Genomic DNA, 27,154 nt, shown 5'->3' on the forward strand with positions numbered 1-27,154 from the left:
ATACATTCCTTTTAACCTCATTTGAATTTAAAGCATAACTAAACCTTTTTTCATAAATCCATAGAGCAGGAGAAGTTAACAAATGTTGTAATACACTTTAAAAAAAAAAAATTGCTTGTTACTTCACTTCTTTGCCTCCCGACACTCATCAAATTTGAGCAATTGAATTGAACGAGAAGGGAGGATGAGGAGAACTCCCCAAATAGAGAGGCATCTACACTATTAGAGCAAGAGTTCTCTTTCACGACACAGCTAAGTTACCAGAAATTACTATTCAGCTTTATCAAGATTCATTTACTGCTATAAATGGCTCCACATGTCTCCCCCTCCATACACCTTTCCCTCTTAGATTTCATTGTAAATTGACACTGCTTGTGTATGGAGTATTGACAAAATCAGTCAGATAAAAAGTAAAAATAGAGGCAAATAGTGAAAGACATACAATATTTAGTGTGCACATAGCAAAGTTTGATCCTTTCACCTGCACTATTAATGTATGACCAAAATGAATCAAAGTTTACATATGCTTTAAATATTCCACAATTTACTGTAATTTTAAATGTCACCTATGCATTAAATTGCTAATCCCAAACTAAATGGCCTTCCATTCCCTATGGAAAAATATGAATAAATGTTCCCTGGATTTATCCTTCAACAAGTCACTAATACATGTATTTCAAGGTATGGTAATGCTACAATGCCAGCTAGTTGTAGAACAAATGTAAATAATTTGCTGATTGTATTATATTATTGTTTCCATAATTCCAAGATGTGACATTTGCTGAGCATTCTGTGGCATGTACACAATTATATTCCAGAACTGAGATCTAATTAGCATTTTGTGGCACTTAGGGGGTCACAGTGCTAAAAAGGTTAGTTAGAGAGTATATACATACATGTAGCCATACAACAGCATATTGTTTTTTTTAGGATATCATATTAGAATTTTCTTGGTGCACAATGACCTGTAGGAGCCATTCACTAACTATAATAATTCTACATAGTGAACTGGAACACCCATACTGTATGTTTATATAGCCAGTGTTGTACGCAGCAATGTGACAAATAGTGAATATCATGAATTAGTGAGTAATACATGCAAACCATGTAAATTCATGATTATTGATATAAAAATGTGCAAGAGCTATGCATTGTGCAGGCTCAGTTTTTAAAATTTTAGTGCAGGGGTGGAAAAATTCAGTATTCCAGCAATTGTGCCCATCGTGGGCGATATAGTAGATCAGCAAGAAAACTAAAATTAGTCATACAATCAAAATACAAATTGTAAGAATTTACCTGAAAAGGCCAATGGCTCATTGCTACAAGATTAGGCCACTATGTTTTTGTATGCATTACAAATGATCTGTGGCAGAAAAAGATATAAATCAGGAACTGGGACTTACCTCTTAAATACTAGATATCAATCTCATGGCCATGACTACATTATATGAACACAAACCCTTCACAAGATGTCCAAAGAAATGGCATGTATTTCAATAACAAAGCATCATGAGATATTGAAAAGTTTTTTTTGTTTTTTTTTCTTCATTTTTATATATATATATATATATGTATATATCACAGTTTTGTCTCCAAAATAAAAAAAATTAAAAAAAACCTTACAACTAATATGTATTATTTGATATAGTTGATAATTTACAATAAAAATTCTGTTCTGAAGCTAAGAAGCACATTGCAGCCAAAGGCTTTCATAGTTTTGACTGAGTAATAACAGTGGGAAGAAAAGTTTATCTAAGAATACTATAGCTAATTATGTATATAATTATGTATACTAATTTTACCTATTCACAATTATTTATCTATTGCAGTGTGCTTAAAAGTGTTACAAATGTCTAAATAAGCCCTTAACATTTCCTCAAATGTAAAAGCAGAAGAGGAGTCTAATAAAATTGTGTCCATTAATCGATTTCTCGATTTGTCTCTACCTCTTACACTTCTACATACCAAGTCATCTATATCAATGTCTCCATCAAATTAAATAACCAAATTGTTGACAAAAAATATTGTGAACTCCGATATGACCTCCTTAAAAATGTTGGTTGAACCTCCCATTCTGTATTATTTTAATAACAATGCCTTCCATGACTTGATTGCAAATGGGTCATTCTGCTGGTCCAGCCAGTAGGTAATAGTGTAAGCTCTTCTCAAAACATTAACCAGTTAATGCAAAGCCGCAACAGTAAAACTGCGTAACAGAAAAAAAAAAAAATCCTTGGTATTTACTTGGTAAAATCTGAATATTAAGATTTGTAGTCTAATAATATGGCCCATGTAAGACAAAAGTTTTCACGACTGTAGCCGAGTTTATGTTAAGTTTTGGTTTCAACTTATATAGAACATAGGTATTTTTCCCATTACTAAACATTGGTGGCCTTGAAATAAGTTGGTGTTTTACTGGTCATACCTCTGACTCCAAACTAGAGAAATGTGCAGACCCCCTTCTTTTATAAAGGGTTCCACTGTGACTTGACCTAGGTTGACATTCTGGTGAGAAGATGTGTCTATGACACCTCAAATGACATCTGCTTAAGTCCTCCAAACTACGGGACATGGGATGTATGGGGGCTAAGTCACAAGAGTGATGATGATGGTGGAGAAAAGAGCAGTGACCTCCACGTAAGTGATCCCAGTCTAATCTTCTTTCTAGCTTTTCGTCAGAACAACTGAAGTATCTTGACTCCTTATGGCAGTGAGGCTGTAGTATTTCTAAGCTACTACAATAACAAGAGCCATGGCATGTATTTGGAAGGTACTCCTTGCTTAACTGTCGATATTTGCCTAGTTTATCCACTGACCAATACCTCATAGGTTTGCGTGGTGCAGACGATGTCTGTCGATCTCTAGATGGGTATGTACAGAAATAGTTTGGTGAGTACCAACAGTTATGACCCATTTCTGATTTTACACATGGAGGATCTCTCTCACACAGATCTGAATCAGAATCTGAGAGGTCAGCATATTTACTTTGATTGGCACTCATAACTAGAGGGTGAGAATGGCTTCGGCACATGTGAGAACGATTAGACTTTTTGTGAAGTAAAGGCTGTGACTCCATGTCCATCTCTTCCCGGCGATGGTGGCAATCTCTTCCACAACTCCGCTCATCTTCATACGTAAATCTTGTATGGCCTCCAAAATGTGAACCATCACATACCTCCACACTGGCCTTATTTGGGCGATTTGTGCTAGCATTTGGGCCACCACCACTATAAACTTCACATTCCATCTCGCATGTACTCTTAGCTTGGTAGCTACTTCCCATATGGTCAAATTTTTTAACTGCTGTTTCCGGTGTACGACTTCCCCGTGCTCCACCACCTGATTTTGGAGTTCGTTCCTTTCCACCTTGATAATTTTCATAAAGACCTCTTGAAATTTTTGATTGCCAACCAGGTGGCTCTGGAGCATCTTTTTCACGTACAATTGCAAAATAAGATGGTGGATTTTCTAGGAAGTGTTCCCTTTGAGTTGGTGGTGACATTTGACAAGGAGATAATTTTTTGTCTTTGCTGAATGCTTGCCCTGATTCTACTAAATGATCTGAAAGTCCTTCAGGCTCAATAGGGCCATAATATCTGTGAAAGCCTTCAGAAAATGTGTTCTTATGGGAATGACGAGGAGCAGACACTTTGCTATTAGGATCATGGACAGTGCGAGTGGGAGTATACATATCTTTGTAACAGTTAGGACTCCTGGCATGTCGCCATCTTTCTACTATGCGCCTTTCTCGTGGCAAAAAATTGGAACAGGGTAAAGGAGCAGATGGTGGTGGGGGTGGTGCTACAGAATTTGAAAGAGCTGGTATTCTTTGTGGTGGATAACAATGATTTAAGGTAGGAAGTTGTTGGTCTATAGCCTTTGGATCTTCACCACTGCAACAGCTGTACATACCCTGGAAAGAAAAACACAAAAGCACAGTCATTTATAGGCTTATGAAAATATAATGTATAGAAAAAGCCAGTGAAATAAGCACCAATAAAAATACATTGAAATTATTATCCCAATGTAATTATTAACATTTGTTTATATTTAGAGAATATAACATGAAAAACATAATTTTAAACTATTATGCAAAAAAGAAAACTCATTGATGAATATACTTTTATTTCAGCTGTCAGGTTATAGATTTCTATCTATCTTAGCATATTGTATTTGCTTACTTGTATAGCAACAACATATTGTGCAGCACTCTACAGACATTGACAATCAGTGTCCCATACAGGGCTCACAGTATAAATTCCCTGTCAGTATACCCTTGGAATGTGGGAGAAAACCCACACAAAAAGGAGAACATTAATTATTTGCCGATGTTGTCCTTGGTTCGATTGGAACCCAGAACCTGTATTGTGCAACTACAGGGATAACCACTGAGCCACCAAGCTACTTATCCATCATACTGCTAAATAAAAATACACCTTGAATATAACTGATTCCTAAATGTATTCCTCTGCTATTCCTCTGTATTCCAAATTTATCTTAAATCATTGACTGACATATGCAGAATAAAAATAACATGAAAGAAGCTTGTGGCATAGATATGATATTGATATGCTTTATAGATGTATATGCTTTTCTTACTTAAAATTCAATGGCACATTCCTTTTTCAAATGATGCTTTCATACCTTGTATGTTTATGCAAAATAATAACTATAGTGGCATGAAATATTCTTTCCTTTTATGGATGTCCTAATTGCTGATTCTCCCCCCCCCCCCTTCCTTCCCATTCCTTTTGTGATTCCTACCAAACATGAGAACTGGGTTGTTTTACATCCTAGGTTCAATGAAGTTGCAAAAGATCCAATATCTGGTTTCTGACATGTGTTGTCCAGGGCGGATCTGGAGTAGGTGTGGATCCAGGTGTGGATCCTGGGCTCATTTCTGACCCATAAAAGGATACAGAGCCTGCAGTTCATGGCAGTTCCATGAGGTGAAAGGAGGTGGATGGTTCTGTAACCCTGAGTCCGGTGAGCCTATATTGCACCTGTGTTGTTCGCGTGGCTGGAAATAACCCACACATATAGTTAGGTTAACCTACTGTTTAGTTAGTGCTCAGACGAGCAGGTATTTATTTTGTTTTTTGCCTGAAGTTAAGGCTGTATTTTGTTTTATTTATTTTGTGGCTGAAGTCAAGGTTTATTTATATTCCAGTTTTTTTTTTTTTTCTAAATAACCCAGTTTGCTGCATGTTTTGTGTCCCTGTTTTGTCTGAGTCCACACCACTGCTTCTACCAAGCTAACTTCCCATCTATCTATCTATCTATCTATCTATCTATCTATTTCTCATTCATATTCAGATAGTTGTGATCAATATGAGTGATGAATTTCTAGATGGGCCTTATAGCTATGACTCATAGTGCTTCTTTTTTACCTACACTCCATACAGTTCATTGTAGGCATACTTGTATACCTACAATGTAGGTAAAGAGACTCTGCATGCCAGTCCATGTAGTGCCAAACCATGCTCAGCATTTCTGTTGAGAAACATAACTATATATCATATTTTCTAATTTTAGTGGAAAGAACGACCTGAAATTAGGAAAGCAAGGATAAAGCCGCTAGATTGTGTCCAGACTTCTGCATAATGATTATGCAGTATTTACTGGATGTATTAGAAATCTTTCTCGCTCTCCCTTATCTGATCTGTTTTTATTCTCTTCCTAGAATGATCTGTAATGTCTCCTATTTGTCCTTGTTTTAAGTCATTAATTTTTGACAAATAGTAACAAGGTGAGGGAAATGTGGGCGGAGGGGATAAGATGAAGAGATTGAGGAAGTACATTTTGCAAGGAATCACCTAAGAACTCAGGGTGTGATAAAGAGACACCACTTTCAGACAGCTGTTAATGTGCCTGGCATGTTAATTTCATGGGTTCTCATATGTCCATGGAGACTATGGAATGAATACGCTATGTGTAGAAGAGGTTGATAGATATGTGATTAGTAAACTTGGGGTTGTGACTTGAGATTCATGTAAAACAATATATGACATATCAAATTAATTTAAATCAAAACCTTCCAAAAATGAATTTGTAGTTTACATTTAAAGGTTAGAACTTTAAATTTCTGTTAAACTTGATAAAAGTATTTTTAGAACTAAGCACATGTACTACAAGTACAAGAATAGAAGTGTCAATTCTCTTTAAATTGAAAAGGTTCCTGAGGTTTCATGAAAAGTTGAAATATGTGCAGGAACTTTCTGGGCAATCTGTTGTGTGGCTTTATAAGCCTTCATACATGGTGTCATATCAGTTTTTCTGCTGCTAAAAGCCCATGTGTACAATATGGAGCAGTTCACCCCCTATAATAGGAATATAAATATTAAAATAATACATTCAAGCAGCTCAATTAACGTACATTGTTTCTGTCGATTTACACACATTATTTATATGAGCTATTAATAGCTCAAAGTATGCACATCACCGTAATATCAGATGCTGCATGGTGTGATAGTGATTTACTATTCATATAATATCGGTGAAGTGCTGGTGAGTACATCTTTCCATCTATTCGGACAATAATGTTGTCATGATGTTGTCATGATGTATCATGATTAAGATTGCTGTCATAAAATAGTGACATGTTAGAGTATATATAGATGGTATAATATATGGTTCATGGATGATTAACTATAAAATGTTATTAGTAGCAAATTTACATTTATATTTACAGGACATTTTATCTGTGGTCTATATTATTTGTGATCCAACTATACTATTGATAATATAATGATATTCAGGGCAGGTTAGTTATAAACCTAACAGAGTCAGTGAGTTGATCCATCAAGGGTCTCCTATGACTGAACTACTACTGTTTCCACCATCTTATAGATCTGTCCCTGATATATCCATTGCAGTCTCAGGCCTTACTATAACTCCTAGGCAGTATGCCCTCTGCCTCGGAGTTATGTTTGACTCAGACCTTTCCTTCACCCCCATATTGAATCACTCACACGTTCATGTCACCTCCACCTCAAAAACATCTCCAGAATACGCCCTTTCCATACCAGAGATACATTAAAGACACTTTTTGTCACTCAGATTCATTCTCGCCTTGACTACTGTAACTCCTTACTAATCGGTCTTCCCCTTACTAAACTCTCCTCTCTACAATCTATTCTGAATGCAGCGGCCATGCTCATTTATCAGTGTAGACGCTACAGTGATGCCTCTGATTTGTGCCAGTCACTACATTGGCTGCCTATTCATTATAGAATAAAATATAGTTATCACTCTCATCCACAAGGCTCTCCATAATGCTACCCCTCCCTAAATTTCCTCCCTCATCTCTGTCTACCGCCCAACCCGTGCTCTCTGTTCACTCAATGACATAACATTTACATCCTCTATTATCAGAACTTCCCACGCTCATATACAAGACTCCTCCCGAGTTGCACCACTTCTCTGGAATGCTCTACCCCGGACAATCAAATTAACTCCCAATTTCTACAGCTTCAAGCGCAGACTAGAGACACATCTTTTCAGACAGGCCTATTACAATTTCTAATGTAAACCCTTCCGTACCATAATTACAATCCCCAAAATTTAACCCTCCTCTGTTCCAGCTCCCTTATTACCCCACATGATATGATGCCATGTCAGGCTAACTTTATATACCCAAGCACCACTATAATTTTTTTTTTCCAACTTTCCATCAAATTTCCTTTTTTTTTTTTTTTTATAAATAAATACAGAACTATTGATCAATGTTTACCACTGACCTGAAGTACAATTTGTCATGAAAAAACAATCTCAAAATCACTTGTGTAAGTTAAGGCATCTCAAAGTTATGTAAAGTGACACATGTCAGTTTTGAAAAATGAGACCTGGTCATTAGGGTACATTTAGGCTCTGTCCTGAAGGGGTTAAATAACTTTTCAAAAATCAAACTTGGTTTCACTTCAGTGTGGACTTATCCGTATTAGTTGCTCATCACCAGTCCAAGTAATGAGGGACATTGTACGTATATCATGCTTCAGTGATATATCTCTACAAATCGGTTTTAAGGTTTAGTGAATCCACTATTAGGAAATTAATAAATTAGTATTTCACTTACTACCCACAGAAACTACAGTACACAGAATGTAAATGTAACATTTAATAAACAAGAGTTGCTCAATAACTACCGCATATACTGAAGTATAAGCCAACTTTTTTAGCACAATTTGCTGAAAAAGCCCCCTTCGGCTTATACTTGAGTCAGGCAGCACAGGACTGCAAGGACCTGCATAAATTAAGTGAAGGGGGGGGGGGAGTGTCCTTCAGTGGTTGCTACAGTAATGGCATAGGACACTCCCCCCCCCCCCTTCACTTAATTTATGCAGGTCCTTGCAGTCCTGTGCCCAGGAGGCGGCAGGTCCCTGCTCCTGTGTCCGCATTGAGGAGAGGAAGAGGAGAGTGAAGTGAAAGTAAAACACACAGGTACATACTCAGTGTTACAATTCCTATTAATGTCAGGCATTTGGGGTTATTAATTTAGTTTTAGTAACTCCATGTGCTTCACATAAATAGCAGTTATCCCCATCATGTCCTTCACATTAACCCCTGTGTGCCCCATTTAAGGGTTACTAATATCTGAGACATATGGGAGTACTAATAAAGAACCTTAATTATGAAGATACCTAATTATTACCGCCATATGTCCCACATATCAGTAACTCTTATGTGAGGCACACAGGGGTTAATGTGAGGGAAATGATGGGGTTAATTGCTATTAACCTGAGGAACATGGAGTTACTAAACTGTAATACACATGACCAGACTTTTTATCTGCAATGGTGGATAAAATTGTGGACTATTACATTTCAATGGGCCTCGGTCACATAGATGCCGTCTCCAATTGAAGAGCTGCAACTTATGGAGCACGTCCTATATGTGTCCTATACCTGTCCTATATGTGTCTGCATTTGCAGCCCTATCAATTCATTTTTAATGTAAATGTAATTTTATTGGTATCTATCTTAATTTTTGAAATTTCCAATAGCTGCTGCACCCCCCAGGCTTATACTCGAGTCAATAAGTTTTCCCAGTTTTTTTGTGGTCAAATTTGGGCCTTGGCTTATATTCAGGTTGGCTTATACTCGAGTATATAGAGTATGTGCAAAACATCAACGTAACACAAAAATGGCCCCCTTAATATTGTTTTTAAAAAGATTTGTATCTTGTATACACCACTATGAGTAATCAAATATCATCCCCATGATAAAGAGTCTCTGTTTATTAGCAGAATACACGTTAAAATCAACACGTTCATCTGTCATTGAGTAAAATAGGAAGTTTTTGTCTTTTAGGCTAAGGCCCCACATTGCAGAAAAGCAGCTTTTTTTTTTGCAGATTTTGCCTCACATTGAGGAAACACAGCTCTTTTTGTTGCAGATTTTATTGCAGTTTTTTGAGCCGTAGCTAGGATGAGCAGAAGGTAAAAGTATAAGAACTTCCATTATAATTCCCATTTCTTTTGTCGCCATTATTGGTTTTGGTTCAAAAAAACAACAAAATCTGCAACAAAAAAAAGCTGCATTTCCTCAACGTGGGGCCTTATCCTAAATTTAATGTTACAAAACTGAAACAGATTTATTTTAAACTACGAATTAAGGCTATTTTTTAAGGCCCATTTTAGTCTATGGGGTCCGTAAGAACAACTGGCATTTCTCACCAATGGAGAGGCTAGCACAGGTATGAATGTAGCCTAAGTGGATTAACACACAAAAAAAATTGATGAGATATTTACCCTGCTAAATGCCAATAAAAAGTCAAGCCTCCCAGAATGCCTCATGCAGTGTCGCAACTTCCAGTAAATGAGATGTTCCCATGCAAAGACCAGCAGGCTCAATCCCATTGCGACTAGGAGCATGTAGAAGACTCCTGCCATGTTGTCAATATCCAGTTTGCTGCTCATAACTTCAATCTTGTCATTATGACAAATTCCTGATAGCCACAGTCTTTCCAGCATTTCAATCTCATCTGTAGAAGGAAAAGCACAAGACATAACAATATAAATCATACGTGAAAAAAGATAGGGAAATCAATTAAGACAGTATAATCAGCTTCAGAAATAAATGTCTCCTAAAGCTCACAATATGCAATGACATGATCATTTGTTTGGACTTGAGAGCACCTTTTTTAAAGAGATAGATGATGAAGGAAAAAAATTGTAGACTTGTCATCATAACCGGCACATGAGTTTATTAAAAAAGAGCAAAAATAAATCAATAGAAATCAATAAAACAATAAACAAACCATAACAAATTGAGGTTGCAATGCATCAGAAAACAGAAGAGCTCATTACACAAGAAGATAAAAAATAGTACTTGAGTTGTTGGACTATTCAGCAATGTTAGGGGCACATACAGGGGCAGATTTGATATTTTCATGTATCCTACTGAGGTGGATAAAGCTCCATTTGTGTTTTGGTTTAGTTATAATAATTTCACATAAGGTTCATGGATGATATACCTTCAAAGTTTCAGGTTAAACCCAAAACTTCTGGTAAATTTGGGTGAAGATCAATCCAAACTGCAACGCTCATTTCAAAATATTAGTGGCGAGGAAATAACTCAGTTAACAGCATCATATAGTGGTCAATTGCCAAGCTCTGCTTTTTTTCATGAGGTTTAACATTTAACACATTAACATGACTCAATATGCTAGTACATCTCAATAAATTAGAATATCATCAAAAAGTTAGGGACTGTTGCTCAGTGGTCAAAGGTGTTTTCAGATTAAAGTAAATTTTGCATTTCATTTGGAAATCGCGGTCCCAGAGTCTGGAGGAAGAATATAGAGGCTGCACAAAATCCAAGCTACTTGAGGTCTGGTGTGAAGTTTCCACATTCAGTGATAGTTTGGGGAGCCATGTCATCTGCTGGTGTAGGTCCACTGTATTTTATCAGGACCAAAGTCAGCACAGCCGTCTACCAGGAAATTCTACAGCACTTCATGTTTCCCTCTGCCAACAAGCTTTTAGGAGATGGAATTTTCATTTTCCAACAGCACTTGTGACTACATTCTGGGAAACTTCTCTGAACCAGGGCCACCAGATCATTCATCACATTAGGTGAATTTCCCAGGACATTTCTAACTAGAGTCCAGCATTGTGCTGCTTTGGCCTCTCATCTCCATTGGCCAATAGATTACACTTTCCACAGATCTTGCTATATTTCTCTGGTGCCAGTGAGCAAGAAATAGCATTACTTAAAATAGTGTTTTCTTGAGAAATATTTTCCCTTTTATCCCACTCCCCATAGGTTTAAACTGGTCTTCCTTAGCTTTTTATATGGTTTCTGTTGGCGGTTACTTTCTTTAATTTTTTTGAACACTTTAAAGAATTTTTCACCTTAAACCCTCCAGGTACAACTGAAGTAGACATTGTCAAAAGGACTTTCTGGAGACCAAACTTTTTACCTAACATCTTTCAACACTTATTTTTTATTGAACATACACAAAAGGTACAGAATTTAAAATATATACATCATAAGAATGACAATGCAGCAACTAAGCCAATTTAGGTGATTTACGAAATGCCTCAAAACACTAAACATGAGTAACAAGGGCGTGGGGAAGGAGGGGACTAATCTATGAGATACCAACAAAGGTTTCATGTTGTAGTATAGGGAGGATCATACTTGTGTGAGCAATGTGTGAGTGGTTGTGTGATACATCTTCCAGAAGGAATAGCCTTGTATTAGGAGTAATGAAGTGGGTGGAGATAGCCACGTGGACCAGTTGGAGTGCAAGGATTTGAGTTTACCCCTTTTGCATCCTATCAAGTGTTCTTGCATGCATTTAGGAGATATTACAGAGGTTAGTTCTGTGAGGGATAGGGTGTTAGAAGATTTTTAGTGTCTAACTATTAGTTTGGAGAAAATGGCAGGTAAGTGGTTTGCGATTAGGAGAAATGTCATGAATTCTGAGTAGGAGAGCAAAGGGGGCGGAAGGGACAATGCTAGACTGTATATAGCTATGTATGTAGATTAAAGGTGATGTGCCAGAAGGGAACAATACATGGAAAGAAGAAGAGATCCAGTTTGACTGCAACCTCCCACTGCATTAAGACGAAGCCGGGTAACATGATACTTTTCATACATGCAGTCCCCTGGCTTCAGGTCTCTTCCAGGGTCTGAAATAGAATCACATTTCATGCATCTCAGGGTGCTCCTTGTCAATTCTGAATGTACATCTGTACCATTATCTGAGGACAGTATAACCCTGCCCTTTTTGTGAGATTATTCTAATACAGCATAGATCTACATAATACATATCACTATAGAGCTAATACTTTGTTTACAACTGTCTTTCTGTGCTTTCTCTTCTCCAACAGAAAGCCCTCTCCCTTTCTATCCTTCTAAGGACACTAAGGTCATACACCTCCTTGGTTATCAGTCTCCTTGCTAGGGGTTTAGCATTTATTGTTGTTATTAGCCAGTCATCTGGTCACCCCAAGAACACATTCACACAAACCAAGACATTTTCATATTAAATGTAATATGTCTGCAGTTGTTGAAATAGGTAAGTGGCCTTAGGAATATGTCTTCTTGCAACTGACACAGTCTTGCCTGCATTGTGGCAGATACAAATCATACAGCCTTATACAGTAGTATTGCTGAATCCTAGTCAATATGCAAACACTATAACATAGATTTATTTCCTGGACACTTGCCTGAAGCCTTATATCTGTGGGCCATCACCAGATACAAAGCTTAAGGCAGGCATATCTTCTTACATTCTTTCCACAGACCATCCTCTTCTTGAGCAGTATCCTTTCCTATTAAGCAAACTAAAGTCTACTAGGTCTGACTCCAAATACACTGCATGTACCCCCTTTTTTTAAGGGGAAGAATGTCGCAGGCTTAGTTGTGGTCTCTTTTGTGTGGGCCTGCACTTTTATAATTCTCTTATACAGAGCATTCTTTTTGGGTTTCCCCAAGGACAGAACAAAATAGCTATTTCTCTAGATAGGGCCATAATCATGGGCAATATCAAAAGGATACCTGGCGTCCATGCATCTATCTTACACTAGACCAGCCTGCATACTTTAGCAAATAACACCAAAAAAGTTTATCCTAAATAATTATTACTAGAGATGAGTGAGCAGTATTCCTATTCGAATACCTATTCGATCAAATACTACGGTATTCGAAATATTCTTACTTGATCGAATACTAATAGCTATTCGCAGTAAATATTCGATTCAGAGCCAGCATTGATTGGCCAAATGCTATACAATATATAGCATTCGGCAAATCAAGGTTCTGCAGCAGGCTCATCCTTGCTAGTCATGAGAGCTGGCAGCTTGCTGTTACAAGCGAGCTTACTTCTTCTCATAGGAATGAATAAACCAACGTTAATTGGCCAGTGTACAGCATTCGGCCAATCAACGCTGGTTCTGCCGGAGGCTCGTCTGTGAGGAGGCGGAGTCTAAGATCGAATCACAGCAGTCTCCATTGTGGTACGATTTTAGACTCCACCTCCTCACAGACGAGCCTCCAGCAGGACCAGCCTTGATTGGCTAAATGCTGTACACTGGCCAATCAACGCTGGTCAATTCATTCCTATGAGAAAGAGAGTCAGCTCTCTCATAACAGCAAGATGCCAGCTCTCCTAACTAGCAAGGATGAGCCTGCGGCAAATCAACGCTGGTTCTGCAGCAGGCTCGTCCTTGCTTGTTGGAAGAGAGCTGGCAGCTTGCGGTTACGAGGGAGCTTACTTTTTATCAGGGCAACTGCAAGTGCTGTGCAGTTAAAGTGCATGGTCCCCATAGACTATAATGGGGTCCGTGCACGTTAACTGCACATCGCTCCTCCTAAACACTCTCCTCCTGCTATTTGTGGACTTGGTGACTCTCCTTTAGTCAAATAGTTGTTTCCCCTGAAACAAGCATTTTTTCCCATAGACTATAATGTGATTCGATATTCGATCAAGTAGTCGAATATTGAAGCTCTACTCGAGACGAATATTGAATCTCGAATATTTCACTGTTCGCTCATCTCTAATTATTACAAATGTCCCATATGTAGAAACAGCTATTATGCCAGTAAAAAAAAAAATCTGGAGACAAACCAATATATATATATATATATATATATATATATATATATATATATATATAAAAATATATTAATATTTACTATTAGTTATTAAAAAAAATACATATATTAAAGCATATTAAATTATATAAGAACAGAAAAGGACTAACAAACGGTCAGAGGGGCTTTCCTTACCACCAGACAATGATGTTGAGCATTGCGGCCTGCCCTTCTAATGTTGAAGGGATATTGGTGCCGAAACTAACGGCACCAATATCTCTGGGAGACCCGAATGCGAAGCGTCACAGCACGCTAAATTCAGCGCAGTGTCAGTTTTCCATTGATATATAATACCACAGTTGCCAGAGGATGTGAAAGGTCCTCTTTTAAGGGAATAGGTCATCAGAATTTACCTATTGTTTAAATCACATTTTTCATACCAACATCACTTTACCTCCTCTTTTGAGCACAGGGGTTCAACACTGGATACATAAATACCCTTTTGTGAATCTACTGTATTGTTTGCTTATGTAATTGAATGAAAACCTCTACAACAAATGAAACAAAGAAAATGGCTCATTGCTCAGGCCACCATACTAAGTTTGCATGAAGAATAATACCCAATAAATAATGTAGTCCTCCCTCTAAGTAAAGGCTTATGGGAAATACAATCCTAAAAATGTTACCATAATCAGATGAATCATTTCCTATGGCCTTAGAACCATCATCTAGCAAGTTATAAAATATCCACAAACTGCATAATCATTTGACATCTATGGAGCCCATTCCTGTAACACTTGGGCTAGGGCAAGATTATATTGCTTTAGTGAATTCCTTGCTCTGAGTCAGATTCAACAACCCCTCAAGAGAGGCAGAAGGAAAGGAAAGCATTAACCAAATAAATATATGAAAATCACCCAGAGGTGGTCAGAATGAAATAAGAACAGTGGAAACAATGGTCTATACTCTAATTGTGACATCATAGCACAGGTATAAATACACAAAAATATCACTGTATTCCTTATAATATTACTGTGTGTCAGGATAGCAATCACAGCAATGTCACACATTGAATTATTTTCTAATACATGCCACAAAACTCTTCTCAGTAGGCACTGGTCCAGTACCCACTTTTTTTTTTTTTTTTTGCAATTTTGTATATTAAATTTATAAGAAGTGAAACTATAACAATAGCTCTACAATAGACAGAAGCAAATAATTTCACAATCGCATTTAACACATTAATGCAGGGGTCTCAAACTCGCGGGCCGCATGCAGCCCCCCCGAACAATTTTGTGCGGCCCGCACAAGCCTAGGGACGCCGGATCCGCGTTGAATACATTGCGAGATGATTATATCCACTAGCGGCTAGTGGATATAATCATCTCGCAATGTATTTAACGCGGATCCGGCGTCCCTAGCGTGACTAGCCACTACGTTCCGGCTAGTGGACATATAGGCGCGATGTGATGACGTCACATCATAACATCGCGCCTACAGGTCTATTAGTGAAACTGCAGAGTGCGGCGGGGGAGCGTTGGATGGTGAGTATAAGTGTTTTTTTTGTGTGTTAAAGAGGACCTTTCACCATTTTGCCCACAGGCAGTTCTATATACTGCTGGAAAGCTGACAGTGCGCTGAATTCAGCACACTGTCGGCTTTCCCGATGTGGGCCCAGTGTGAAGAGCTTACAGTCCCGGTACCGTAGCTCTTCTATGGTCAGAAGGGAGTTTCTGCCACTCAGTCAGAGACGTCCTTCTTCACAGCACAGCCTATCGCGCTGTGCTGTGAGAGCCGGGAGGAAAGCCCCCCTCCCTCTGCTCGCAGTACTCGTCCATATACGAGCATTATCAGGGAGGGAGAGGGGAGTTCCTCCCGTCTCTCACAGCACAGCGCAATAGGCTGTGCTGTGAAGAAGGACATCTCTGACTGAGTGGCAGAAACTCCCTTCTGACCATAGAAGAGCTACGGTACCGGACCGTAAGCTCTTCACACTGGGCCCACATCGGGAAAGCCGACAGTGCGCTGAACTCAGCGCACTGTCAGCTTTCCGGCAGTATATAGAACTGCCTGTGGGCAAAATGGTGAAAGGTCCTCTTTAAACATTGAGGTGGAATGAAGGGGCTCATGACACTGGGGGCAGACGAAGGGAGGGGGGAGAACAGCATGACACTGGGGCAGAGATAGAGGGACATGAATCTGGGGGCAGAGATGGAGGGGACATGAATCTGGGGGCAGAGATGGGGGGGACATGAATCTGGGGGCAGAGATGGGGGGACATGAAACTGGGGGCAGAGATGGGGGGACATGAAACTGGGGGCAGAGATGGGGGACATGAAACTGGGGGCAGAGATGGGGGGACATGAATCTGGGGGAAGAGATGGAGGGACATGAATCTGGGGGCAGATGAAGGGTGTATATGTAACTGGGGGAAAGATGGAGGGGGGGCATATAGTTTACGGGTGACTGTAGGAGGATTATACAATGTGGGGGCACATGAAAAATGAATGGGCGGAGTCAACAGAAAAGTGGGTGGGGCTAAATTTACCACGGTGTGGCCCACCGACTGGCTGGGATCTTGCTCTGTGGCCCACATGCTGAGTTGAGTTTGAGACCCCTGCATTAATGTGAATTGATATAATACCAATCAATGAAGGCTAATATTCATGACTATAATATTTACTAGCTGCATTTTAGGGTATTACAGTACCTGTACTCCTACTGAGCAAAATCTAGATCACCACAAAACGCTTTGTAGGATATTGTGGCTGTAAAGCAGAAACAATTTTATTGTGGAACTTTGGAAGGAGTATTATTGCTTTGTTATTTCTAAGTTAAAATGTATGCTATGGAAAGTCTTGGCTTTCACATCGACTTTAGCCAAGAATATTATACAATGCTATTACTAGATCATAGTGGCAATTTATTTATGCAAATTAGCAGATTTTCAGCTTTGTTAATTAACCTGACTTTAATATTTTTAATTACCATAAAATGCCTAAACGTATATTAGATACATGAGACATTTCCTGGTGCTTGTGATGAAACTCAATGAATGTAGTAGTAAAAAAAAATACTGTAACTAAATTACTTATAGTAAATCAAGAAATTGAATATTACAGAAAATCTCCAAGCAAAAATTCTGAAGTTGGGTTGATTTATTAACCACTAAGGGTATTATAACTCAGACCATGACTAGAAATACAACAGATACCACTGGCTCCCTTTGGACTTAAAATGCGGTAATTTATCACGTACTATTGTGACGTTTTATGCTTTGCTTGAACCACTTCTTCTTGTCAAATGTGAGAAAATTTGCAACAGAGGCTCTAAGTACAAATGTGAACAGACTTGACAATTTTGTTTATGCAATGTAGATTTGTGTTCTTCTTGTATGTATTTATCTAACTGCTTGATTTATACAAACGTTAGTAGATGGTGGACCAAAGTTATTACACCATAAGAGGACCTTGTGAAAACAGGGCCCATGAAATTAATCAGTCGGTAAATAAAACTAAAGCTGATGGCAGACAGTATATTTTCTCTTATTTTGAAAATAATCTAGTACCCCTTATTGATGAGATCAATATTTTGTGATATGACAGCAATATCATGACATGACAGGACCAGGTACAGATACATGTACTAGCTTTTACTAATCTACGCAAGAGTTACCAGCTCTTCCATTGCATTTAATAATCTTTTTGCCTATGTTGGCTGATCGATGAATACTAAATGTTTCCCTCGAGATTTACATGTCAATGCCAAAAGATTGCAATATTACTATTACTGCGGTCCTTATGAGAACTTATGTTACATTCTGTTGTGTTGTGTGAGCCTTTGCCATATTCAAGAGGTATCAGCTGTTAAAAACAGCTGACATCTTGCTGCAACTTTCACAGTGTGATGACATGGTGCCAATGCATTGCTATTGAATTTCCACTTTTGTGTCAGACACAGTGATAGACAGAGATTGGCCTGGAGACCATGTAGGGAATGCCATGAACTGTCACACCTTCAGAAGAGAATGTTAAACCAGTCCTACTCTCAGGATTATGGTGTGGGATAGTATAATGTATGGTGGCCAGATCCCTCTAGTCTTCAGGAACACGAACAGGCTCAACATTACCTTAATTTGGATTTGGGCCACTTTTCCAATGTGTCTCAGGAGTCATTTTTTAACAGGACAACAGCAGGCTACAGTCTGTACCGTGAGCCAGTACAGACTGAGTGCCCACAACCTAGAGATTGAAACAGGGCAGCACAGGCAGACATACAAGCAATGGGAGAACAGACTGTGCCAGCACTGCAACCAAGGGGCCCTAGAAGATGAGAAGCACAAAATACTCAGCTGTGAGGGCCGTCTGCTACCAAAGACTCTCTGCCCACATCCCAGACTTCACATCTGCAGACGAGAAGAGGAAACTCTACATCCTACTGGGAGAAAAGGAAGCCACTGTGGAGATCGCTGCCCAATACATGTCCAGCAATTACCAAACAAGAGGAAGATGAGATGCATGGATTATCAAACCCCCCCACCCACCACTAAACCCCCTTATCACCTGTCTACCCCATACCCACCGACACCCACACGCCCCAAACAAGAACGATGAGACCTAAGGACACTCAAACCCACCCCGTACCCACCCCCTCCACCACCCCCAACCTCCTTTTGCTTTGGCAACACGAAATGTCTTATTCTTTGGTAACGCTAATAAAGATTATTTGAATTTGTACTATGAGCAGCCTGAATGACCTAAACGTGCTAAACTGACCTATAATGTGTCCAGACACATAGCGCACACCCGGGACATCATTAATTAGCAATTGCAAAGGGAGCTGCCAGAAGTCAAGCTTGATTGCATCCCAAAGTGCATTCAGTGATGCATAATATTCCTTAGACAACCAATAATAACCTCATTAAAGCATGGAAAGGTGTGTAAGTATTGAATAAATCAAGATGTTTAGAATATTTTGTTTCCATTTTCTTACCATTTGCATATAATTAAAGTATCTGTCAATCCAGTGGTTTCCATAATTCCAAGACTTTTCCTTCTTGGTGTTGAAATTTCAATGTTGAAAAGTATAATTGAAAACCTTTCATCATGGGAAAAATAAACCCTCGCATAGCTTCTTTTTTCCTTTTTTGCAAAAGTAGAAAAACTTAAAAAGCTAAACAAATTTGATATGATTGTAATCATGTAAAATCATGTAATCATGTAAAATTATAATAATTATGTATTCCAGATTATGGAAAAACAAAAACTAATTTTTCAAGTGTCATGACTTGGTCACCAAAGTTCAGTTCATGGCCGTGTAAAGGGAGAGATCCGTCTCCATTACTCTTTTATGAGCATGTATCTCCTGTCAGAGACTTCTTAGTCAACCTCTTGGATGCCTGCCACTCTACCCATGGGTAGGAAAAAAACAGGTAGAAAAACGGTTCACAGAGCAATCCACTACTTTTTTGCTGCACAGCAGGATGCAAATAGGAATGGTGCCATCATGTCCAACTCATCTACTTCTTCATCCTCTGCACAGGTCCAGCTACATCTATCTGAGAACTCCTTCTCCACCCTGGTCTCTAGGAAGACTATAAAGGTGATCACTCATTTTGAAATCCCCTTCTGGTGGTTTATATCTCCCTCCTCAGTTACAGCCAAGACTTCACAACTCTCCATACTCACCTGCACCTCCTTCCCCAACCAGAAGCTCTGATGATAACACTTTCTCGCAGTCTTCTTTCCCTGATGATCCAGCTCCTACATCAGTGAGCCCAGTGAAGCAGAGACAGCAGCAACAGGATTCCATGGGTCTGAATGGGCTGTGTGAGGCACCTGTCTTCAGATATATTTACTGAATCCCAAACTCCTGATAAAACTATCTCGGAGAAGACCCTCTTAGACATGCTCACTGCTCTGAGAAATTCTTGCATAAGGACATTTCTCATTTAATAGTGCCCATCCAATCTTCCTGCATATGAGAGTGTCTCATGTTGAATCTAAAATGGCTGGTTTGATTTCTGCACACAATGACCTGGTTGATGCATTTAATGACACCAAAGACAAACTATCCTGTGTGCAAGCCACAATGATTGTCTTTTAGGATAGTGACAAATGCAGCAACATTAAATTTAGAAAGGTCTCAGAAACAGTATCAGGCTCGCAACTTAAAAAACGCATTCAAAATTTGATCAAAACGCTTCTCCCTGAATTGGCTGATTGGTTCCACAAGGTCCCTAAACCTAGAAAATTACCTGACAGTGTACCACAAGATGCTTTGGCACAGTACACTTTAAAAAAACAAAAAACAAATAAAATGGAATGCCTCACAAATTTGCATGTCATCCTTGCGCAGGGGCCATGCTAATCTTCTCTGTATCATTCCAGTTTTAGTATATGTGTTGCACACCTAATGAACTAACACTGGTGTGGTTGGGGGGGTTTATATTCTTTATTCACTTTATCTGTAATCATAAGGGACATGCATCAATATGAAGATTAGGACCTCCCTTCTTCTTGCTATCTGAGGTGCACTACAATAAGTGTCCTTACATACTATCTAGTAGTTATACATTAGCATCAAGTTCTCAGTCATTCCTAACATCAGTGACTGCATCAACATATACTGAACAATACAATATGAGAACATAACAACATGGCTGCAGCAATTAATCACTGTACCTGTAATCATAAGGGACATGCATCAATATGGAGAGTAGGACCTCCCTTCTTCTTGCTATCTGAGGTGCACTACAATAAGTGTCCCACCAGAAACACACCTCTGAGATACATGGTCCCACTCTAGTGTCAGATTACAGGACCTGTAAACTGCTAGTCTGACACTAGGTAATATCCAAATTTTTGTGTGGTGGATCTTTCTCTATATATATCTCACATATGTGCTGCCAAAGCAAGCACAGCACAGTACACTTTCTATCAAGATAAAGAATAACTTCAATTTCATGCACAAAAACAACATTCACTTCCAACCACATATACCTCAGTATGATATAAATGGAGGATACAAGAGAGATTGTGCCTCTCACAGACCTTTAGTAGATTTGCATATACTGTATATATGATATACATTACATATGCACCTTTGTGCATTCAAGTGGTTGAGTGTGAATATCAGCGTCTACCAGTATACGACACAAAGTTGATTGAATATGCACAGAGGAATACTGGAGGGATTCCAACAGATAGTTCGGTTCCCCGGCCTAAAAAGCCACAATCTGATGAAGGGGTGGAGCATGTTGTTTTTCTCCATAACCCCGAAACGGGTTATCCTTCCAATAAACTATTTGTTTACTATATCTACATCTACTGAATATCCTTTGCCTCTGAGTGAGCACGGAACCGGTCACTCTGTTGGAATCCCTCCAGTATTTCTCTGTGCACATACACCTCAGTGAAATTGTTTGTCGATATTTCTGTAGCAGCTTTACAAGAAGGAAGATTAATCTTCTCATCCAATTGTAATGCCCATATAAAATTCCATACAATTAGTGTTTCCCCACAAAAATTCTGATTACAAGAAATGGTACCATCACCCCAAGTGAAAACGGTTCAAGAGGACCTAGACTTCCTTAACAGGATATGTCTTTAGAATTACCTTCAACTTTTAATTCTAAACCCCCTTCATCACATCTGGTCCAGGACTGGCATGTTAAAAAGAACAAGAAGAAAAGAAACAAGGCACCGAGCCAACCCTGATGTAGTATATTAAAGCACAAAAGTGGGTGAAGGCAAGCAAATAATGGCCGCTCACCTTGGAGGGTTGTGTCGGACACAACAAAACCAAATGCATACACAAATGTGAAGAACCAAAGGGAAGCAGCTGGAAGGAACGTCACAGGGACGTAAGGGCATCAACAGGCTAGGACCAACCTCTTCAGAGGAAATGGCAAGAAGAATCACCTTCCTCAAGCAGTCGGAAGACTTCTGACTGCTTCAGGAAGGTGATTATATTGCACTTGAGAAAGGGCTTGAGGAGCCCGAAACGCGTCGTACTGTGCTTAATAAATTTACGTTGTATCCATTTGGGTGAGCGCTTCTTCTTGCCATTTCCTCTGAAGAGGTTGGTCCTAGCCTGTTGGTGGCATGTTAAAAAAGCTACATATAGGTTCACATGAACACGAATTTGCATTATTTGCCGATAATATCATTTTAATCAACACCAACCCAGAGAATTCCTTAGATGCTATTTTTACTATAATGTTTAGCAATGTCTTCTTTGTACAAAATTAATACTTCTAATTCACATATTTTACCAATAAACATTCCCTCAGCATGTTTGAACCCCAAGAAAGTCAAATTTCATTTATATTGGCAAGATGCCACTGTCAAGTATCTAGGGATTCATCTGACCAACCGTTCTACTAAACTTTACGAGTTTAAATTCCTGGCATTCCTTTTCGAGATCTCCAAAGACATCCAAATATTCTCTAAAGACTGGATTTCATTGATGGGTAGGAAGGACACATTTAAAATATTCATTACTAAAATTTCTACACTTATTTAGATCAATTCTTACTAAAATACCAACTTTCTTTTGTATGCAAGCCATGGCCTTACTCAGTTCATTTTCTGGTCTAACAAAAAACCTATAACTGCTTTCTCTATGATGCTGGTGACCTTGACATCATGAGTTTACAAGACTGCTATTATGCATGCACCATTACCTCACCCAGTAGTAGAATAATTTCAATGATAAGATCTGGTTGGAAATTGAGAGATGGAGTAACAGGGGTTTTCCTTTACAACAAACCTGCTTATTATCTCTATTGTGGGAACCTGACCTGCCCCCATCCTACTTTACAGCTATTCATATCTCCAATTGGACAGGGAATTACCTATTTGTTACCATTCGGAGGGATATCCAAATTCCATTACAGCATTTTTTCTTTATACTTTCTAGAATTTAATTTACCAGAACTTGATCTCATTTTTTGGAAATCATTAGGCATAGGCAGCATTCATGATTTACGATCTCAAAGGTATAACCTCCAACCTAGGGATTCATACAAACTCCTTAAGGACTTCCATCAGGAGTGTATTTTCACTCTATCCTTTTTTACCTCCTCCAAACTCAATGATATAACTTCTTCTATAATATATCAGGGGAAAAACTAGATATTAGAAAAAAAAACTTCTATATTGTGCGCTGATAAAGAGATTTATCCTTAGAATTTTCTCTAATACAATGCCACTCCACTTTCCAAATGTATCATTCCCTTTTCAGATGTTTTATATATCAATAATCTTTTATTAAAACCTATTTAATAAATTATGTGTAATAATTAGAAATGACTCATGAAGAGAGGTGCAAAAAGTCATGGAAAGTTCTGACACCAGTTGAAATCTATCCGGAATTACTGTAGAAAGCAATCCTGCCACTTAGTGACAAATACCCCATAATTATCAGTTGATCTATCTGATAGCTGTAACAAGTCATTTGATCTTATTGTTACAAAACATACTGATGGCATTGGTTACAGAAGAATTTCCAACTACTGAAGGTTCCAGTGATCACTGTTGGAGTCATAATCCAGAAGTGAAAAGAACATCATTTCACCATGGTGCTCCATGCAAGATTTCATACAGGAGTAAAAAGAATTAAGAGTTGTCCAAGAGCCAAAGAACACCTGTGGAGAGCTAGAGAAAGACCTGGAATCAGCAGGAACAATTGTTTCAAAGAAAACAATAAGTAATGCAGTGGACCTCCATAGCCTGTATGCGCACTCACCATGCAAGACTCCATCACTGAAAAAAAAGCACATTCAAGTGTGTTTAAGGCTAAGGCCCCATGTAGCGGGCCCCAGCAAAATGTGCTATGGGAAAAGGTGCATCGCTTTCATAGAAAGTCCGAAGAGGTTTCCTCTGTAGACTTTCTACGTGTTATGACCCGGTCTAAGCAGTCTAAGCCTGTTAGGTTCAGGCGTAGAGTGTCTGGACGGCATTCAGCGCGTGAAACACCTGATGCACGGCAGGGGAATGTTCACACCAGACATGCTGTTTCTGCTCTGGCACTCGGGCGTGGATCACGTGGTGAGTTGCCTGGTGGATCAGTGCCTGGTGTGTCTTGGCCTCTGAAGGGGTTAAGTTCTCTGCAGTGCTGAATACTTGACAGGCCATGGGCGAGGCCTTCTCTTTGCTATATAAGGCTGTTGCACATGCTATCTGATGCCGGTCTTAAACTTCTGTACCTGTGCTCCAGTAATGGTCTGATGTCTGAAACTGCTACCATCTGCATCCCGGCCCATCCAGTTTCTTGCTCCTGTTCACACTGGACTGGTTCATTAAGTATTGAGCTCCTATCCAGACATAGTGTTCCGGGCGCAGCGAGCCCTAGGTATTTTTTCTGTTTGGAGGTTTGGAATTTTTTTGGTAGGGGTTTTTATAGTGTGTGATACTCAGTTCTGTTTTTTCCTATCCCTTGCTTAGTTCAGTTATTCTGTATTTCACGTTTATTTTCTACCTATGCTTTGCGTTACTCATGTTCACCGTTAGTCCGCGTCTGGACATCCGTGGGGGGCTTGTTCTGTATCTGCCTCTCCTTCGTAAACGTGAAGCTAGACAGGGGCTCTATTTCCCTTTGTAGGTTAGCTACTTCTCCGGCTGTGCTCGTGCCCCTTCAGGCAAGTTAGTCGGGCCCACGGCTACTTCTAGTTGTGCGAGGCAGGGTGTAGGAGTATCCACACTAGAAGTCCAAACTACTCATACTTATTATTGTTTGTTTTTATATATGTTTTTCCTTTTCTAGACTGAGAAGTATCAGTCAGGGGCCAGTCCGTGGTCAGGGATCCCCAGACCATAACACTACGTCTATTATAGCTATAGGCAAACCACTGGCATTTTCATAGGTATACATGACATGCTACGATTTCCAAAACCGAGCATATTTTTCCGCAATGTGCAATTCCCTTCCACTTTGCAGGGACTGTAAAGAGCCATGTGTTTTTTTTCCATGGCCTTTCTGCTGTGGCCAGACTACAGCGTTTATGTCATGTGGAGCCCCAGAGATTATAATCTGGGGCTTTTTTATGTCTCTGGGTAAGAAGTGGGGTCTTCCTGGGTATCCTACCATACAGTCCCTTTTTCATTCAGACGCCGACGGATAGTACGGGTTGACACTGTTGTACCCTCGGACTGCAGGGCAGCTTGAACTTGTTTGGATGTTAGTCGAGGTTCTTTATCCACCATCCGCACAATCTTGCATTGAAATCTTTCGTCAATTTTTCTTTTCCATCCACATCTAGGGAGGTTAGACACAGTGCCATGGGCTTTAAACTTCTTGATGACACTGCACATGGTAGACACAGGAACATTCAGGTCTTTGGAGATGGACTTGTAGCCTTGAGATTGCTCATGCTTCCTCACAATTTTGCTTCTCAAGTCCTCATACAGTTATTTGGTCTTCTTTCTTTTCTCCATGCTCAATGTGGTACACATAAGGACACAGGAGACAGGTTGAGTCAACTTTAATCCATTTCAACTGGCTGCAAGTGCGATTTAGTTATTGTCACCACCTGTTAGGTGTCTCAGGTAAGTAACAGGTGCAGTTAATTACACAAATTAGAGAAGCATCACATGATTTTTCAAACAGTGCCAATACTTTTGTCCACCCCCTTTTTTATGTTTGGTGTGGAATTATATCCAATTTGGCTTTTTGACAATTCTTTTTGTGGTTTTCCATTGAAGACAAATTAAATGAAGATAATAATACCAAAGAATTTGTGATTGCAATCATTTTCTGGAAGAAAATGAGTATTATCTGACAGAATTGCAGGGGTGCCAATACTTTTGGCCAACACTGTATACAATTGCACATCTGAGCTAATTTTACAAATTTTACTTTTTCTATTAGAAATACTTTCAACAGTCATGTCCTTTACTTTGATTCATCTAGCAAAATGTCATTTAAAATGTGTTAAAGGAAATACTTTGTATGTCTGAAATATTCCAATCCACTGTTGTCTATTACATCTGTAGGGAGCCAAGGTCTCACTCTTAGGATTGATCATTGCATTAAAAAACATGAGAAAGCTCTCAGACTACATAAAAACAGAGGATGCAGTAAGAAAATATGAGTTTGTTGTTTTTCTCTGAGGAAACAGGTTACCACCGCTGGTCTGCAACATATATAGTTAATGAATCATTGCATATGTCCTGAATGATTATAAAGACAGAGCTGCAAAACAAATGCAGGAACTTTTCTCATATTGTGACCTTGAAACAAACTGCTCACAATACAAACGAATGATGTATATAATGCATATCTATATATGTTTTACAGAATTCCTTTATAAAGAACAAAAAGACAAGCAGTCTTTATAATCAGTTAGAAATTCTAGCGTCTTCTGTTAAAGTAAAATATACTTTTTATACCTTTCTGGTAAAGGACAGACCCAGCACCATTTTAGGGAGCTACGGATTCTGTGGTTTGCATTACCCATGGCATTGGGAGAGGGTTGTTCACTATGTGGATTAAAGTTACCTATAAAGCATTTAGGGGTGTGGTGTTTTGTTTTGTTTTTTTTTACATGTCTTAACATTATATAGGTGTGTGTGTGTGTTTGTGCATGTGTGGGGAGACATCTTGTCAACTAAGGTATTAAGCATTTTAGTGTTTTTTTAAGCCATTACAGGTCAGTTTCTAAGTTTAAGCAGAAAACCCATTTAATTACTAACTTTAACATGGCAGCTTAATATTTTGATAAACTGGCCAATGCCATTTGGTTACCTGGATGAAAGGACCATTACATGGGTGGCAGGCTATGCACTGATTCACATTAAGTTTTAATTATAAAATGGTTTCTGCTCTAAAAAAGAAATCCACAGCTGCTCATCCTTCCTGTATCAGTTGACTTCAATGTAAATCACTGGAAATGGACAAGGAGTAAAAGGAATACATTGCAAACTAGTATTGAGTATCAATCCATGTTTAAATAAAGGTTTGATCAAGTAATGCAACATATACAGTACTTAGGACCATTATGAGAAGGCGACAGGCAGAGTGCTGGAGTCCCGGTATAATGCCCTCTGATTTCTAACTTATGTGTGATCCAGTGCGGTTCTTGAGTAGGCCTCAAGGTGTGGGTCCCAGGC

General features: G+C 39.0%; 1 protein-coding gene and 1 pseudogene across 1 annotated transcript in view; both read right to left on the minus strand.

Moving 5' to 3' along the window:
• Nucleotides 1-2,290: 2,290 nt before the first annotated feature.
• The window catches only part of GRIN2D (glutamate ionotropic receptor NMDA type subunit 2D), a 721,729-nt gene continuing 696,865 nt past the window's right edge, over nt 2,291-27,154 (minus strand). Inside the window, exons 17-18 of the mRNA XM_075276758.1 lie at nt 9,749-9,981; nt 2,291-3,913 (exon numbers count right to left, since the gene is read on the minus strand). Coding sequence (XP_075132859.1) covers nt 2,420-3,913; nt 9,749-9,981 — 1,727 coding nt within the window. The 3' untranslated portion in view covers nt 2,291-2,419. The remainder of the gene's footprint in view (nt 3,914-9,748; nt 9,982-27,154) is intronic.
• On the minus strand, nt 20,355-20,468 carry LOC142211024 (U6 spliceosomal RNA; annotated as a pseudogene).

The sequence above is a fragment of the Leptodactylus fuscus genome, chromosome 6 (genome assembly GCF_031893055.1).
Source record: "Leptodactylus fuscus isolate aLepFus1 chromosome 6, aLepFus1.hap2, whole genome shotgun sequence".
NCBI classification, from domain to species: domain Eukaryota; kingdom Metazoa; phylum Chordata; class Amphibia; order Anura; family Leptodactylidae; genus Leptodactylus; species Leptodactylus fuscus.